This window comes from Pteropus vampyrus, unplaced genomic scaffold (assembly GCF_000151845.1).
Source record: "Pteropus vampyrus isolate Shadow unplaced genomic scaffold, Pvam_2.0 Scaffold79, whole genome shotgun sequence".
NCBI lineage: Eukaryota > Metazoa > Chordata > Mammalia > Chiroptera > Pteropodidae > Pteropus > Pteropus vampyrus.
In genome coordinates, this window is record NW_011888860.1 from 319,314 (window position 1) to 334,268 (window position 14,955).

At 36.9% G+C, this 14,955-nt stretch overlaps 2 protein-coding genes and 1 pseudogene across 5 annotated transcripts in view; 2 read left to right on the forward strand and 1 right to left on the reverse strand.

Moving 5' to 3' along the window:
• Positions 1 to 1,168: 1,168 nt before the first annotated feature.
• Positions 1,169 to 5,379, reverse strand: RPL9 (ribosomal protein L9). 3 transcript variants are annotated; one of them, XM_011362738.2, is made up of 8 exons: positions 5,255 to 5,379; positions 4,763 to 4,809; positions 4,553 to 4,668; positions 3,909 to 4,004; positions 2,849 to 2,981; positions 1,852 to 1,932; positions 1,527 to 1,641; positions 1,169 to 1,256 (listed from the first exon to the last, which is right to left on the reverse strand). In XM_011362738.2, exons 1-7 carry the CDS (start codon positions 5,332 to 5,334, stop codon positions 1,535 to 1,537), a joined length of 660 nt encoding a protein of 219 aa, XP_011361040.2. In that variant the 5' UTR covers positions 5,335 to 5,379; the 3' UTR covers positions 1,169 to 1,256; positions 1,527 to 1,534. The 3 variants fall into 3 exon arrangements, with proteins under 3 accessions (XP_011361040.2, XP_011361041.1, XP_011361039.1); XM_011362739.2 differs by having other exon boundaries at positions 5,181 to 5,279; XM_011362737.2 differs by lacking the exon at positions 5,255 to 5,379 and adding an exon at positions 4,919 to 5,048.
• Positions 5,365 to 14,955, forward strand: part of LIAS (lipoic acid synthetase) — a 15,453-nt gene continuing 5,862 nt past the window's right edge. Inside the window, exons 1-7 of one of the 2 annotated variants that reach the window (XM_011362740.2) lie at positions 5,365 to 5,575; positions 6,313 to 6,485; positions 7,558 to 7,651; positions 8,253 to 8,333; positions 10,089 to 10,245; positions 10,332 to 10,389; positions 14,695 to 14,823. In XM_011362740.2, the coding sequence (XP_011361042.1) occupies positions 5,498 to 5,575; positions 6,313 to 6,485; positions 7,558 to 7,651; positions 8,253 to 8,333; positions 10,089 to 10,245; positions 10,332 to 10,389; positions 14,695 to 14,823 (770 nt within the window). In that variant the 5' untranslated portion in view covers positions 5,365 to 5,497. The remainder of the gene's footprint in view (positions 5,576 to 6,312; positions 6,486 to 7,557; positions 7,652 to 8,252; positions 8,334 to 10,088; positions 10,246 to 10,331; positions 10,390 to 14,694; positions 14,824 to 14,955) is intronic. The other variant, XM_011362741.2, reaches the window with a different exon arrangement.
• Positions 11,279 to 14,196, forward strand: LOC105293863 (annotated as a pseudogene).

Consider the following 14,955-nt stretch of genomic DNA (forward strand, 5'->3'; position numbering starts at 1 on the left):
AAAAATCGCACCCTCATGAAGGTTATATTCTAACAGCCAAAAAAGCATATAATATAAAACAAAGTAAATTATAAATATTACATTATAAATGCTATGGACACTAACAAGTAGGATAACAGTATACTAGGATACAGGTATAGAGTGAGCACAAGGTGGTCAAGGTGGGCTTCACTGAATACATTTGACTAGAATGGAAGTGGCCACTCCAAAGAGAAGTGACAACTGGAAGGCTTAGAGGCAGCGATACTGATAAACAGGAAGGTCAGTTCAGTCAGTATAGTCAGAAAAGTTAGCAGAGAGCAGTTTGGAAAAAAAGCATTCTGGCTGCTGCTGAGAACATGGGGAAAGAAGGAGCAAAGGTTACCAGTTACAAGGCTAGTACACTAATCCACGTAAAATATACAAGGCTTTTTGTTTCATTTCTACATTATGAAAAATTTCAAAACTTTATCAATAATATAGTGAATCCTCATTCAGCTTCAACAAATAAATTTATGAGTAACTTGTTTCACCGACAATCCCATACAATGCCTACCCCAACTCCACCTCAAATACCTCAAAGCAAATCCTATATCACTCCATCCATTTCTTAAAAACTTATAATCATCAAGCCAAAGATTATATATTTAATGTATAACACTAGAATTAAGAGATTATGGGAAGATTATCAGTTTTTAAAAATATCAAGGACTAGGACATGGGAGTAAATGGCTGAGGCAGGATAAAGAATAACATTGAGAAGATCCTGGACTACAACAACCACGTATTCACAAACATAAATTAACGCCATCTTCCAATACTTGCTAAGGCTGTGTCCTTTGTTCCACTTCCCAGCTGCTTTTTCATAAAGTTACTGGTATACACGAATGACTCAGGCACACTTGCCTCACAAATATTCAAATTCACGCCTCTGTGAAATCAGAACACCCCCCAACTCTGCATCCAATAAACAACTAGTGCTGCCTGTCACTGGTACCATATTCTTCTTGCCTGAAATACCCAATATTCCTTCTAAAACCAGATTCAATTCTCTTCTCCCATGAAGTCTTACTAGAATAAGATCCTGTTCTGTTCCTTCTGTTATTGTTCTTTGCACACTAGAATTTACTTAACTGTTTACTTGCCAAATAGCTGGAAAGGTTAATCAGTTTAAGAAAAAAGTCCCAAATCGATACACGATTTTTATTGTGCCTTTTAAATTTCACAGGTAAGTCTCAGGAATCATCCAACATCTTGGCATTTCTGTAGCTGGACAACTGTAAAAAGAAATTGAAATGCCTGTAAATCTCCATCAATGCCCTTGCCCAGGAAAAGTTCTACTCTAAATAATCTAAAACATACTTTAAGATGATGACTTACTGGTTCATATTAAAAATGAGTCAATTCCAGCTCTTATTCTGCCAAATTTACTGTGCTTCAGAACACACTTCTTCATTTTGTGGCATTACTACAACTCCAGTTTGTTTCTTAGTAAATTAAGATCCCCAACTAAAGCAGTAAAACTTATAGATACTACGAGGACCTACCTTTGACCTTATTCATCAGCCTGCTGAACTGTTCCTTTTTCAGAAACATAAATACCATCCAAAAATTTTCTGATATCCTTGTTTTTCACTGTTGTGGCTTGTTGAATCAAAGCAGCTGTTAAAGAGTGTAAAACATAAGACAATTACTTTATCAGCCAAACCTATCTTTAAAAGAAAGCATTTTATATATAAATACGTTATACTTAGAAAACATGAGCACCTTTGGGATAGCTTTTTAATTTCCACAATTAAAAAAGCTCACTGAATTAACAGAATATCATGCATTCAACTACTAGACAAAATTTTGTAGGCAGAACATACAAACCTGAATTTGATACAAGTTCAATGTCGTTTCCTTCAAGAATTAACTCATCTTTCTGGGCCTGAGATACTGAACAAGCAACACCTAAAAGGGGAGAGGGCATTTACAATGTCAACATAAAATCAAATCTTCAGAGGAAATATTTAATTTAAATATATTTAAGTAGCAACTTATTCCATTTAAAATTCCACAGAACAAATGAAACTTCTGAGTTTTGGTTTTACAGTATCCGATTTATCTGAGCCAAAGTTCTGTTTGCATTCCTGTTTGAATGAATCTGAGTACTTAACAGACTCTGTGATTCAATTAAGGAGTATAAGATGGTACTCAGCTAGTGAGATTTAGCTGTACAAAGCTTATATAAAGTTTTATTTCTACTACATATATTTAGTATCCCTCAAAGTTTACGTAAGGGTCCTATCTAATTAAATGTTGCTGACCATATGTAACATTCCCATAGAGCCATTAAATTAGTACTAAAAATCCCTTTTTCCCATCCTTCCCAAAGGAATTGAAAAGCCCTGAACACTAAGTTTTAAAGTTTTCTAATGCTTCTGTTTACTATGTTATCAGGCAAGAACTGTTTTAAGTACATTTCAATTTTAACTCATTTAATCATAAGATGTTCCTCATTTTACAGATGAGTAAAATGAGCTACATAGAGGTAATGTGCCCAAGGTTGATAGTGAGATCTGAGAACTGAACCTAGGCAGAGTCTATGCTATTAATCACTACTCAAATTGTTTAAAAACAAAACAAAAAAAAAAACACAGCTACCATGCTCTGCGAACTACTTGAATGTAAAAAAAAAAAAAAAAAGCCTTCGGGAATTGCAACTGGTATGATATATAAGGCTTACCTACCACTAAGAGTTATTATAAGCATAATCAAAAGTCAATCTTGAAATCAATTTGGTTTTATTTGTAAGCCAACCCGATACACCAGCCTTCACACATGTAAAGGAAAAATTTCTGAACCATATGTGACAGTTTGCACATACCTGACCTCATCCGAACCCTGCGGATGTATTTCTCACCCAAGAAATTTCGAATTTCAACAAGAGAACCATTCTCCTGAATAACGACGTTGATGGGGAAGTGAGCATACACAGACCTCATCTTGTAACGAAAGCCCTATGTTAAGCAAGCAATTAACAATGATGAGAAGTTTGAAAAAAATTCAGGTTTTAAATTTTAGAGTCCTTACAGACTTATAATTTTAAAATGAAACAGTCCTCACATGGCACTCATTGTCAAGGTTTTATAACAACTGTCACCTGAAAGAAGCCTAACGAAAATTTTACACACAAACATGTTTCAGTGTCTCCTCTGGACTATCAAGTTCCATAAGGAAGAATTTATTTTTACTACCTCCTATGCCCACAGTAAACAATGCTAGCTTTTTTTAAAAGCCCCAAAGCCCTTCATCTTGAGCATCAGACTAACATTTACTGAGTTGCTTACGCCAGAAGGCAAGAATTGAGAATATCAAGACAGGCGCCCTGCTCTCAAGGAACTTAGCTTGGGAGCAAGGGGAAAGTGACAAGATAGACTTATAAAAGAGATAAGTACAGAGTGCCATTATCAGATATACTCAAGAGTTTCAATGAAAAGAAAAACATTTCAGTAAAGGCAGAAGCATAAATTTTATCTTAAAGGCTGAGGGGAACGGGGTTTGGCAAGAGAATAGTGATATAAAACATGCTTTTGGGGAAATGGACAGGGAACTCAGATGTTAGATACCAACAAATCAAAGCCTACCTTATGTGCTACATTTTCTGTTAAAAAAACACACCCTGATGATGTGAATCTAATTTTGCATGAAAAAAAAACCCATCAGCTTACTAAGACCATTTGGACTTTCATCGTATTTCTCACTTATTCCTAAAGACCTAAGAATACCTATTAAACAGATTTGCCAAAATCACTTTTCCATGTTCTAGAGCTCAAGCAGCTCACTAAATTACATGCATAATCTAGTCACTGCAGTACTTATGTTGCACAAAATACAGCCAAGAAACCTCCCCTTCCTAAACAAAGTGGTCTGATGGCTCTGCTTACCAGTGTAACACCCTTGATCATGTTCTGTACATGACTACAGATAGTGCGAACAGTAGCCAGTTCCTTTCTATTTCCCCACCATTTGTCAACTCGGAGCTGTAACAGAACAAAAACTTTAGCATTATTCACATAATCACTCTAAATTCTAGTATGTCATAATTAAAGTGCATGATTTTAACTGGAAAAATGCAACCACGTAAGTCCTCAATAATTAACATTTTTATTACTACTTATCACAGGTACACAATTTCATAAAGGAATGACAACCTAGAAACACCTGCCTTTGTACAACTTGAATCAAACTTCACTTCTAGAAAGCTAAAATACTAGATTTAAAGTCTACTGCCCAGTTCCTAAGATTCTTACAAAACAATCATAAGGAAAAATAAACACAACTTGTAATAGTATTAAGATCTTCCATTAATGACTACTAGTATTGAACATAATCCACTCAGAATTTGGTTTTCCAACTTCGCTAAAACAGTAACACTGAAACTTGCTACAATTTTGAATGCGAGATTTTAAGTTAAAACATTAAACCTCAATTCTTTAATTTTTAAAGCAACCAAATTTGATGCTATTGAATCATAACCTTCCAAACAAGCAATTGAAGTGTCCAAAAAAAAAAAAAAAAGACATCTCACCCTCTTCTTTTTCTTTCCAAGGAGACTGAGTTCTACATTGATGTGATTGAAATCTCTCCGCAGGGTGCCTCTGGGGCCCTTCACAATAACTGAGCGTCCCTTCAGAGTGATATCCACTAAGAGAGAATGCATTTGTCAGGCCTCGGAACAAGGTGTACAGCGGGTAGTAGACATAAAAAATTTTTAATAAATAAAAATCGAGTCTCCTACCATTTTCTGGAATGTCAACAGTCTGATTGCTGAGAATGGTCTTCATCCTGAAAAATAAACACTTGGGTAAGAAGGCCGGCAGAGTCTGCTTTCCACTAATCTATCCTAAGCTCCACTCCCACCAGAAACCGGCAGGCAAAAGTCCGGGGAACGTATATAAGCACCTACACGGAGAGCGGCCCCCTGGTGCGTCCTAGCCTGCAAGGAGCAACTACTAAGCGGGTGACACGAGGCCCAGCGGGCGAACTCCAGCTCAGCGCAACCCTGTGAAACTTTATCAGGGAGGCGCCATCCCAGCGAGGCTGAGGTTCGGAGGCAGGCCTAAAAGCCCAGTATAGGGCTCGAATCCCAAGCCATCAGAAACATAAGGCGCTCGGGCGCAGGAGTACAACCAGAATAAACGTTCGGAGCGTCAGACCCGCGCGCCGCTAGTTTTCCTAGAGCGGATGGCTTCAGATTCTCGCAGCCCACCAAGTACTGAGACAGCCTCACCTCGCAGTAGCTGCAGCAGAGAGAGACCGACCTCCGTCATCACGTTCTTGTAGCCGTAACGCCTCTGCGTATGGCGTCATGAGCGCGCGACGCTACTGGCTAAAGTAGCCAATCGCGAGGCAGCTCAAGTCCCAACGGGTCAGTGGTGGCTCAGGTGCTGTGTATAAACTGCGACGGTTTGTCCATCTGCCTTTTCCCGGGAATTAGTGATCCCTCAACCCTACGAGGAAACAAAAGAGGGAGATGTCGATACGCTACGGGAGCGTCGTCCGCACGGTGAGGCCCCGAGTGAGCGGCGGGGGAGCAGGGTGCGGGCGTCAGGTATGGGGGTCCCATTCCTTCAGAGCGCTCAGTAACAAGGACGACACTTAACTGAACGTTTACGTGTAGCCAGGCACTGTTGTAAACTTTTTCATTTAATTCTCCCGACACCCCTATGAGGTAGAATCTCTGGTAATGGTTTGTTTATAGGTTCTCTGGCTAGCGCTGAGAGCTTTTTTCCCTGCTTATCAGTGATTTGTACCATGTATTTTTTGGAGCACTATAGGAGCATTGTCATGAGCACCCCCAAATAACTACTTTGTGTTGGGCTCTTACTCTGTGCTAGACAGCACTATGGATGCTGAGGACACAAGCCTGTTTGTTCTCTAGGCTTTAGTGGGAGACATGGACAAGTGGAGTAGCCATCGTGCAGTACCGTAACAGGAGCTCTTTTTGAATTATTGAAGGTTCTTTTGCGTTATGTTTACGGACTCGTGAATTTTAGTGTTTGGCTGGATGGTCACACTTGTGTTCAGATTTAGATGCTAATGGTTTCTTACGGGCAACAAATATACACAATTGACCCTTGAACAACATGGTTCTGAACTGCTGAGGTCCACTTATACCCGGATTTTTTTTCAATCAGTACTTATGCTGTTTTTGATCTGCATTGATCTGTACCATTTTATATAGGGGACTTGAGCATCCTTGGGTTTCGGTATGGGGGGCAGGGAACGGTGATTACTAAATAGGTTAAAACCCCACTAAATAAATGTCACAATGAACTCTCTTTTTAGGTTTTTGTAAAATATTTATGCAGTCCACTCAGAGCAGTAAGTTCCTTGCAAGATAAAAAAAAGGAATTGTTACAGAATGGACCAGACCTTCACGATTTTGTATCTGGTGATCTTGCAGACAAGAGCACCTGGGATGAATATAAAGGAAACTTAAAACGCCAGAAAGGAGAAAGGTAATTGAAATTTTGAGATAATTTTAATGTCTCATTTCCTCATTGTGCATTATTTTTAGATATAACCAAGTCTTAAAGCAAGGGTTCCTAACCCCCAGGCCACAGACTGGTATTGGTCTGTAGCCTGTTAGAAACCAGGCCTCACAGCAGGAGGTGAGCTGCCGGCTAGTGAGTGAAGCTTCATCTGTATTTGCAGCTGTTCCCCAGCACTAGTATCATACCTTAGCTCCAGCTCAGATCATCAGGCATTAGATTCTCATAGGAGCACCAGTCCCTGGTGCCAAAAAGGTTGAGGACCGCTGCCCTAGAGTATATTTTTAATCAGATTTGTTAAATTTAGCTTAAAAGCATTAGAAGGAAGTAATAACAGACATAAAACAGGTAATCAGGTAAAATTGTTGGAATCCTTTTTTCTGTGCCCTTTGACGGTTTTCTTTCCGCTTTCCTAGGATTTAACCATCCTGTATGTCCATCTGTTTTCTATCCACCATCGAATTTCTTCAGAAAGTAAAGGTTATCACCTTGTTCTTAGTCTATTAGACCTTGATAAATTTATCAGTTTTTTATTGTTACTAGTTGTTGATAATCTAACTTGTTGCTTCTCCTAGTCTATGTGATTATGACCTGCGAATACCTGGCCTTAATTTCAAAGAATTGTGAGGAAATTTCATGCAGAGGGCAAACTATTTTGCTGGATACTTTACCCAACAACTTCCAGATCATAAATGGGTGGAAGTCAAGGGGTGTCTGATACTATTCACTCCAAATTTTAGATTTTTTTTTTTTATTTAATCATCATCATAAAATCTAGAAAGTACACCTATGGGATCTCTCCTTATTATGAACAAATATAGAACTTTTTGCCAGTATTATTTATCGAGGAATGAGATGTTCAACGCTTCTTTATTCTTCTATTAGAATGGTGTTACTCTGTGCCTTTGCAAAAATTGTAAGAGTTAATCTAGGATTATGGGCAGAAAACATCTTAACTAGGAATTGTAATAGAGCAAAGTAACTTCAAATCTGTGCGATCATCTGGGAATGTATTTGTTAATGCTTGGCTTTTCCTCAGGTTAAGACTACCTCCATGGCTAAAGACAGAGATTCCCATGGGGAAAAATTATAATAAACTGAAAAAAACATTGCGGAATTTAAATCTCCATACAGTAAGTTATCAAAGTGTTAAGTATTTCTCTTAACCATAGTCAGAATGTTTCTACATATGTGTAACTGAAAAATTAATACACATATCAGTAACAGTAAGGAAGGTGAATAAAGATGTTTAGGTTGCATTACTATCAGTAATGGAAATATATTTAAAAATCATTTTCCCTGCAAAAGAAATAAAAAGTAATTGTATTTCTTCACTTCTCATTTAATAGTGAAAGATAAAGAGATTTTTCTGCAACTTAGGAAATGAGGGTTTGTTTTACATTACAAATTAACATGTTTGTTGGAAAGAGTATAGTATTAAATGTGAAACATTATATATGCAATCTCAAATGTTAACTACACCACTTTAATTATTCAATATATATCTTTCCATACCTTTTTCTTTGCACGTATAAAATATATACATTCATATGGTTTTTAATTTAAAAATGAGATCTTAATATATACAAAGTTTGGCAATTTAACATTATTTTTATATAGTGAATTTCTTCATAAATATGTCGTAAAGATGAGCAGTGTAAAATGCCAGATCACTAATTTTTCAATTGGTAAATATTTTCAGCCTGATTGAATTCTGTTCCCTTTTACTCACAGGTGTGTGAGGAAGCTCGATGTCCCAATATTGGAGAGTGTTGGGGAGGTGGAGAATATGCCACTGCCACAGCCACAATCATGGTAAGGCCAGCCTCAAACTCTTAAGTTTTAGTGTAGAAACTGAAAAGAACTATTTTATATCTTTCTCTTAAAAATATGCATTATGAATCTGATCAGAGTTTTCATTACATAGGAATTTATGAGAAATGTGAAAAACTGACAATAATCCAGCCTGTTATGATCTCATTGTTCTCTGAACAAATCTATTATTGATTCTTCCATCTGTCTGACAGCTAATCATGTGCTGCCTTGAGGTAGCTCTACTGTTAATTCTTAGAAATGTTACTTATGATTGCTTAACTTCTTTTTCCCACTAAACAAGAATTTATTTTTCTCTCTCATGGGTCTTTCAGTTAGCTGAGGTTCAGCTGATCTTGACTGGGCTAAGCGGGACTCCAAGAAGTAGGTTGGGTTCGGGTAGGCTCTACAGAGCTTTATTCTCCTTGGACCAGCAGCTTTTCAAGGCATATTCTTATCTTGGAGAATGGAAGAAGTACAAGAGGGCAAGCCAACCACCTACACACATTTGAGGCTTCTGCTTGGTCATGCCTACTATCATTCTGTTAACCAAAGAAAGCCAGACATCAGTAGGGTTAGAGATATAAGCTTTTCCTCCCATGGGAGGGCCTCACAAGTTATATGGCAAATGGTGGGATGCATAACCTTAATATGGTGGAGTAAAAATTGTGATTAACAGTGCATTCTACCATATTTATCCCAAGGGGTATTAGGGTTAAACTTAAATTGTATGCAACTGAAAGTTCTTATTTATCTGGGACTGTCTGATAAACTGTTGACCTGTACCAGAAGGAGGTTATTTACACTATGAATTTAGGATTCCTATGAGATAGTGCTCTTTCTGGAATAATACAGAGCCAATCCAAGTTACAGAGCTTATCCAAGTTACAGAACCCCAAATCTGGAAGGAAGAAGTGATTCTGAATACTCCATAATGGAAGTCTCTGGTTTCACCCCTTACCTGGTCCCCTTTTCTGTTATTGACTCATAACTGGTTCCTGGGGAGAGTTCATTGTTTCAATAAAACTGAGAGGCTCGGCCTGAGTACCATTGCTGTGAGTCCCTTGTGATATAGTTAAACCTAAAGGGGGAGAAGAGCTTTCTGCCCTCAACCACAACCCAACCCCTGCTTTGGAGCTTTGAAACTCCAGTGGCCCCAGAACATCTGTAGTGACTGTGTTTAGAAGGGGGCTGAACTTGGTAGTGACCTGTGGCAGCAGAACCGGTGTCCTGGAGAAAGAGTGGTATCCATAGAAAGCAGATTATTAACTTTTTATGTTTTCTGTTTCATCTATTTAACAAGCTATGCCTCTGTTTAACTCCCACAGAGACCTGCATATTGATATGTTAATTAAATTTTTAAATTTCTTTTAAAATCATTTTTGTTAATAATAAATAGGTACAAAAGAACCTGTATAACGTATGTGTAAATTATTAAGAATACGAATACAACAGACACCCTGATACCTCTGGTTTGAAAGGAAAACATTATCTTTGAACTCCCCTGTGTATCCTTTGCTGATCCCATCCCATTTCTTTTTCCCTTATCACTATTCTTAATTCTGAGTTTGTTTCCTTTTCTTTCTGGTTTTACCACATTACATTTGTATTCCTTAACTATATTGTTTACCTTTAAATGTTTCAAATTTCTTATAAACAATCAAATTGTATTCATTCTTTGCAGCTTTATTCTCTCAACATTATATTCTTGAGGATAATTCATCTACATTGATTTAAATTGTAACATCTCTATTCTAGTTGATGGGTGACACATGTACAAGAGGTTGCAGGTTTTGTTCTGTTAAGACTGCAAGAAAGCCCCCTCCACCAGACGCCAATGAGCCCTACAATACTGCAAAGGCAATTGCAGAGTGGAACCTGGATTATGTTGTCCTGACATCTGTGGATCGAGATGGTTAGTGTGTCATCATTGCCACTTCCTGAAATTGGCTCATACTAAGTTGTGACATCATGTTGAGCAGTGGACTCTTTTGTTTCTAGATATACCGGATGGAGGAGCTGAGCACTTTGCAAAAACTGTATCATACTTAAAGGAAAGGTACTTCTTTTTGCATTGCTTATGTATTTGACTTTTTTTGACCCATATAAATTCAGTTTATTTAAGGTTTTTACCTTAAAGCAGTGATTATTAACCTTTTCTTGGCAGGGGTTAGTTCTAAACCCTTCTGATAATCTGCTGGAAATTATGTGGAGTTTTTTTCTCCAGGAAAAGAATATTTGAACATACAGATTCAATATTCGCAGAAATTTTAGGGATTCAGGGGCACAAACTTATCCATGGACCTTTAGTCCATAGAGTCCCTGCTTAACATTTGAGTATTAGTCTAAACACTGAATAATTTTTTTTAAATTAAGTTTATTGGGGTAACATTGGTTAATACAATTATATAATTTTCAGGTGTACATTATAATTTGACATCTGTATATTCTATTGTGTGTTTACCACCCAAAATCCAGTTTCCTTCAACTATCATATATTTGACCCCCTTTAACCGTCTACCTACATCCTCCTCTCCCACCCCCTACCCTCTGGTAACCACTAGTCTATAGTCCGTGTCCATAAGTCTCTGTTTGTTTGTCCTGTTCAATTGTTGCTTTTAGGTTTATATCCCACATATAAGTGATACCATGGGATTTTGAACGTTTTCTGTCTGGCTTATTTATTCGAGGTCCATCCATGTTGTCACAAATGACAGTATTTCATCTCTTCTTATGGCTGAGTAATATTCCATTGTATATATGTACCACAGCTTCTTTAGCCAATCATCTATCATAGGACACTTCAGTTGCTTCCATGTCCTGGCCACTGTGAATAATGCTGCTATGAACATCGGTATGCAAATATCTTCTCGGATATGAGTTTTCAAGTCTTAGGGGTAAATACACAGTAGAGGGATTGCTGGATCATATGGTATATCAATTGTTAGTTTTTTGAGAAACCTCCATACTGTTTTCCACAGTGACTGTACCAATTTGCAGTCCCACCAGCAGTGTTTGAGGGTTCCTTTTTCTCCGTATCCTCTCTAACATTTTAAACATTGAATACTTTTAAAAGAAGTATAAAACTACAGCCTTCCTAGCACTGATTTTGAATAAATCATCATCTAGAAGTAGTTACGGTAAGATATTATTGTTAAGTAAAATATGTAAGTTTTCATATAGATTTTATCTGTATTCAAATGGCCTTGGAATTTTACCCATAATCCACATTTTCATTAATATTTTAATCTCATCAATTTAAAAAGCATTTAAAAAAGGAGTTATGCTAATTTCCTACAGCTCAGTGCTATTATAATACCTGGCACACTTAGTAAATGTTTTTTCAGTTGTTCCTCCAATATTTTCTATCTTATTTTTTTTTATAGTTTATTTTTAAAATTCTGTTTGTAACTCAGTTGATTTCAAAAATTACTAATGTGTCTCAGCTTGCAGTTAAAAAACAGTGAGTTATAGGATGTATTCTATCAACATATCATAGTATCAATGACAAGTTGTGTATGTGATTCTTTCTACATCTGTTTTCTCAGGAAACAGCTCCAGATACTTTGCATTTGGTTTGTGGAACAATTTATCAGCTGTCCCAGTCATTCTATTGCTGTTAAAGGGAGCAGCTCTATGACCTAATTCACATTTTAGTGCTTGAATGCATAGACATAGCCACAATATAAATAGGAAGAATAGCTTGTATTTCATTTAAGCAAAGCTTTTGACACAGCAATTCAGAAAATAGTTTGTAAAACCCATAGCATGATTCACTTGCTGTCAATGGCCTGCCTCACCGCCTCACAGAAATGCTACATTTACACGAAGTCCTTTGCCAGATTAAGCCAGTGCCTGGGGCACTGGCTCCTAATCTTACTTGGGCTTATGCCAAAGATGTAAAATTTAGTGCAGATGTCCAAGCCTTTATACTTCAAGGTATAGACCTTTTAGCTGGTACTATACCATCATATGGGGCCAAAGGGAAGAACAGTGATTAATAAACAGTTGGGGAAGTCCCAGAGTAACAAAAGATGGTGTGACTGTTGCAAAGTCCATTGACTTAAAAGATAAATTTTAAAATATTGGCCACTAATTCAAGATGTTGCCAATAACTCAAATGAAGAGGCTAGGGATGGCACCATAACTGCTACTGTACTGGCATGCTCTGTTGCCAAGGAAGGCTTTGAGAAAATTAGCAAAAGTGCTAATCCAGTGGAAATCAGGAAAGGTGTGATGTTCACTGTTGATGCTATAATTGCTGAATTTACGAAGCAGTCTAAATTTGTGACAACTTCTGAAGAAATTGCTCAGGTTGCTACAGTTTCTGCAAATGGAGACCAAAAAATTGGCAACATCATTTCTGATACAATGAAAAAGGTTGGAAGAAAGAGTGTTATTAAAATAAAGGATGGAGAAACACTGAATGATTTAGAAATTATTGAAGGCATGAAATTTGATTGAGATTGTATTTCTCCATACTTTATTAATACATTGAAAGATCAGGTAGGTGAATTCAAGGTGCCTATGTCCTGTTGAGTGAAAAGAAAATTTCTAATATCCAGTTTATTGTACCTGCTCTTGAAATTGCCAGTGCTCACCGTAAGCCCTTGGTCATAATTGCTGAAGATGATGATGGAGAAGCTCTAAGTACACTTGTTTTGAATAGGCTAAAAATTGGTCCTCAGGTTGTAGCAGTCAAAGCTCCAGATTTTGGTGACAACAGAAAGAACCAGCTTAAAGACATGGCTATTGATACTGGTAGTACACTGATTGGAAAAGAAGGATTGACTCTAAATCTTGAAGATATTCAGCCTCGTGACTTAGGAAAAGTTAGCGAAATCATTGTGACCAAAAATAATGCCATGCTCTTGAAAAGAAAAGGTGACATGGTTCAAATTGAAAAATATATTGGCAAAACTCTCCCAGTAGCTGTGCTGAAGGTTGGTGGGACAAATGATGTTGAAGTGAATGAAAAGACAGAGTAACAGATGCCCTCAATGCTACACGAGCTGCTGTTGAAGAAGGCATTGTTCTGGGAGGGGGTTTTGCCCTTGTTCTGTGCATTCCAGCCTTGGACTTATTAACTCCCAACTAATGATGATCAAAAATTGTTATAGCAATTATTTTTTAAAACACTCAAAATTCCTGCAATGACCATTGCTAAGAATGCAGATGTTGAAGGATCGTTGATAGTTGAGAAAATTATGCAAAGTTCCTTCGAAGTTGATTATGATACTGTGCTTGTAGATTTTGTGAATATGGTGGGAAAAGGAATCATTGATCCAACTAATGTTGTAAGAACTGCTTTATTGGATGCCACTGGAGTGGCCTCTCTGTTAACTACAGCAAAAATTGTAGTCACAGAAATTCCTAAAGAAGAGAAAGACCCTGGAATCGGCAGCATGGGTGGAATGAGAAGTATCATGGTCTAATTCTTAGAATAGGTTTTACCATTATTAATGAGATCTGTGAGAGGAGGCTCAAGGCAGTGCTCCTTACCTGTAACTTCAGAGAAGTCAGTTGAGGAAAATAACTGAAGGCTGCCTGATGTTTAAGAAAACTCACTGTAACCATCAGTTACTGGTTTCAACTGACAACATAATGGTTTACTGCTGTCATTGTCCATGCTTACAGATAAATTATTTTGTATTTTTGAATAAAAAGATATTCGTACATTCCTGATAACTAAGTGCAAGAGCCATGTGCTGCTTTCGACTTAGACCATGGAGACAGGTGCTTGCCATCACCTGATGAGAATTAGAAAGCAGCCTTTTTGTGGCGAGTAAGAATAATTGTGTACAAAGTAGTGAAATATTATGTGACAACCTTTATGTAATAAAATTTTTTTAAAGTTTAATAGAAACCCGTAGCACTTGTATAATATTTGTCTAGAGAAAGGGAGGAGGACACTATTGGATAAATTTTTTAAGAGAAATAAATTAATGTAATCAAATAAAATAATGTTTACATTCACTTAAATGTCCCAATTTACTTTCTAAAGAATTAAAAATATATGTTTAATGTTTTAATATTTATATTTTAATTCCTTTAGACAGTATTTTTTAAATATCTACTCAATACAGTTTAAAAGCCTATAGAATCACAAAATTTATTCTGATCATTATTTGCATGCAGATGTGTTTTAACCATTACATATAATTTAGTATTTTGGATTTATTTGTTTTTTCCATTAACTAGTTCATGTATAAACATTTGTAAGTTCATGCTTTTCTTGGCAGGATTCTAAAGATTACTGTGGTGAAACTGATACAGAATGAGTACGGGCAATTTCTATTTTGAACAGCAGTTATGTCATTTATTTTCCTCAGTTTAATATTTATCTTTTCCATCCCTCCCATAGGAATCCAGAAATTCTTGTGGAATGTCTCACCCCTGATTTCCGAGGAGATCTTAAAGCAATAGAAAAAGTTGCTCTGTCAGGATTAGATGTGTATGCACATAATGTAGAAACAGTTCCAGAATTACAGAGGTGATTACATATACACAGTAATTGGGAATTTAGAGGGTCAAAATCCGCTATATTTTCTCACTTTTTTTCAGGAGAGAACTTCAAAACTGACTTTTATAAAGAAGTGAACTCTTATTTAAAAAAAAAAAAAAA

Excerpts from the sequence above, each read along its gene's own strand:
- RPL9 (XM_011362738.2), bottom strand. The coding sequence starts at position 5,334 with ATGACGCCATACGCAGAGGCGTTACGGCTACAAGAACGTGATGACGGA. Across the intron at positions 4,669-4,762 it reads TGTTGACATTCCAGAAAATG|TGGATATCACTCTGAAGGGA; the intron begins GTAGGAGACTCG and ends ATTCTCTCTTAG. Across the intron at positions 1,933-2,848 it reads CAGGGTTCGGATGAGGTCAG|GTGTTGCTTGTTCAGTATCT; the intron begins GTATGTGCAAAC and ends CTCCCCTTTTAG.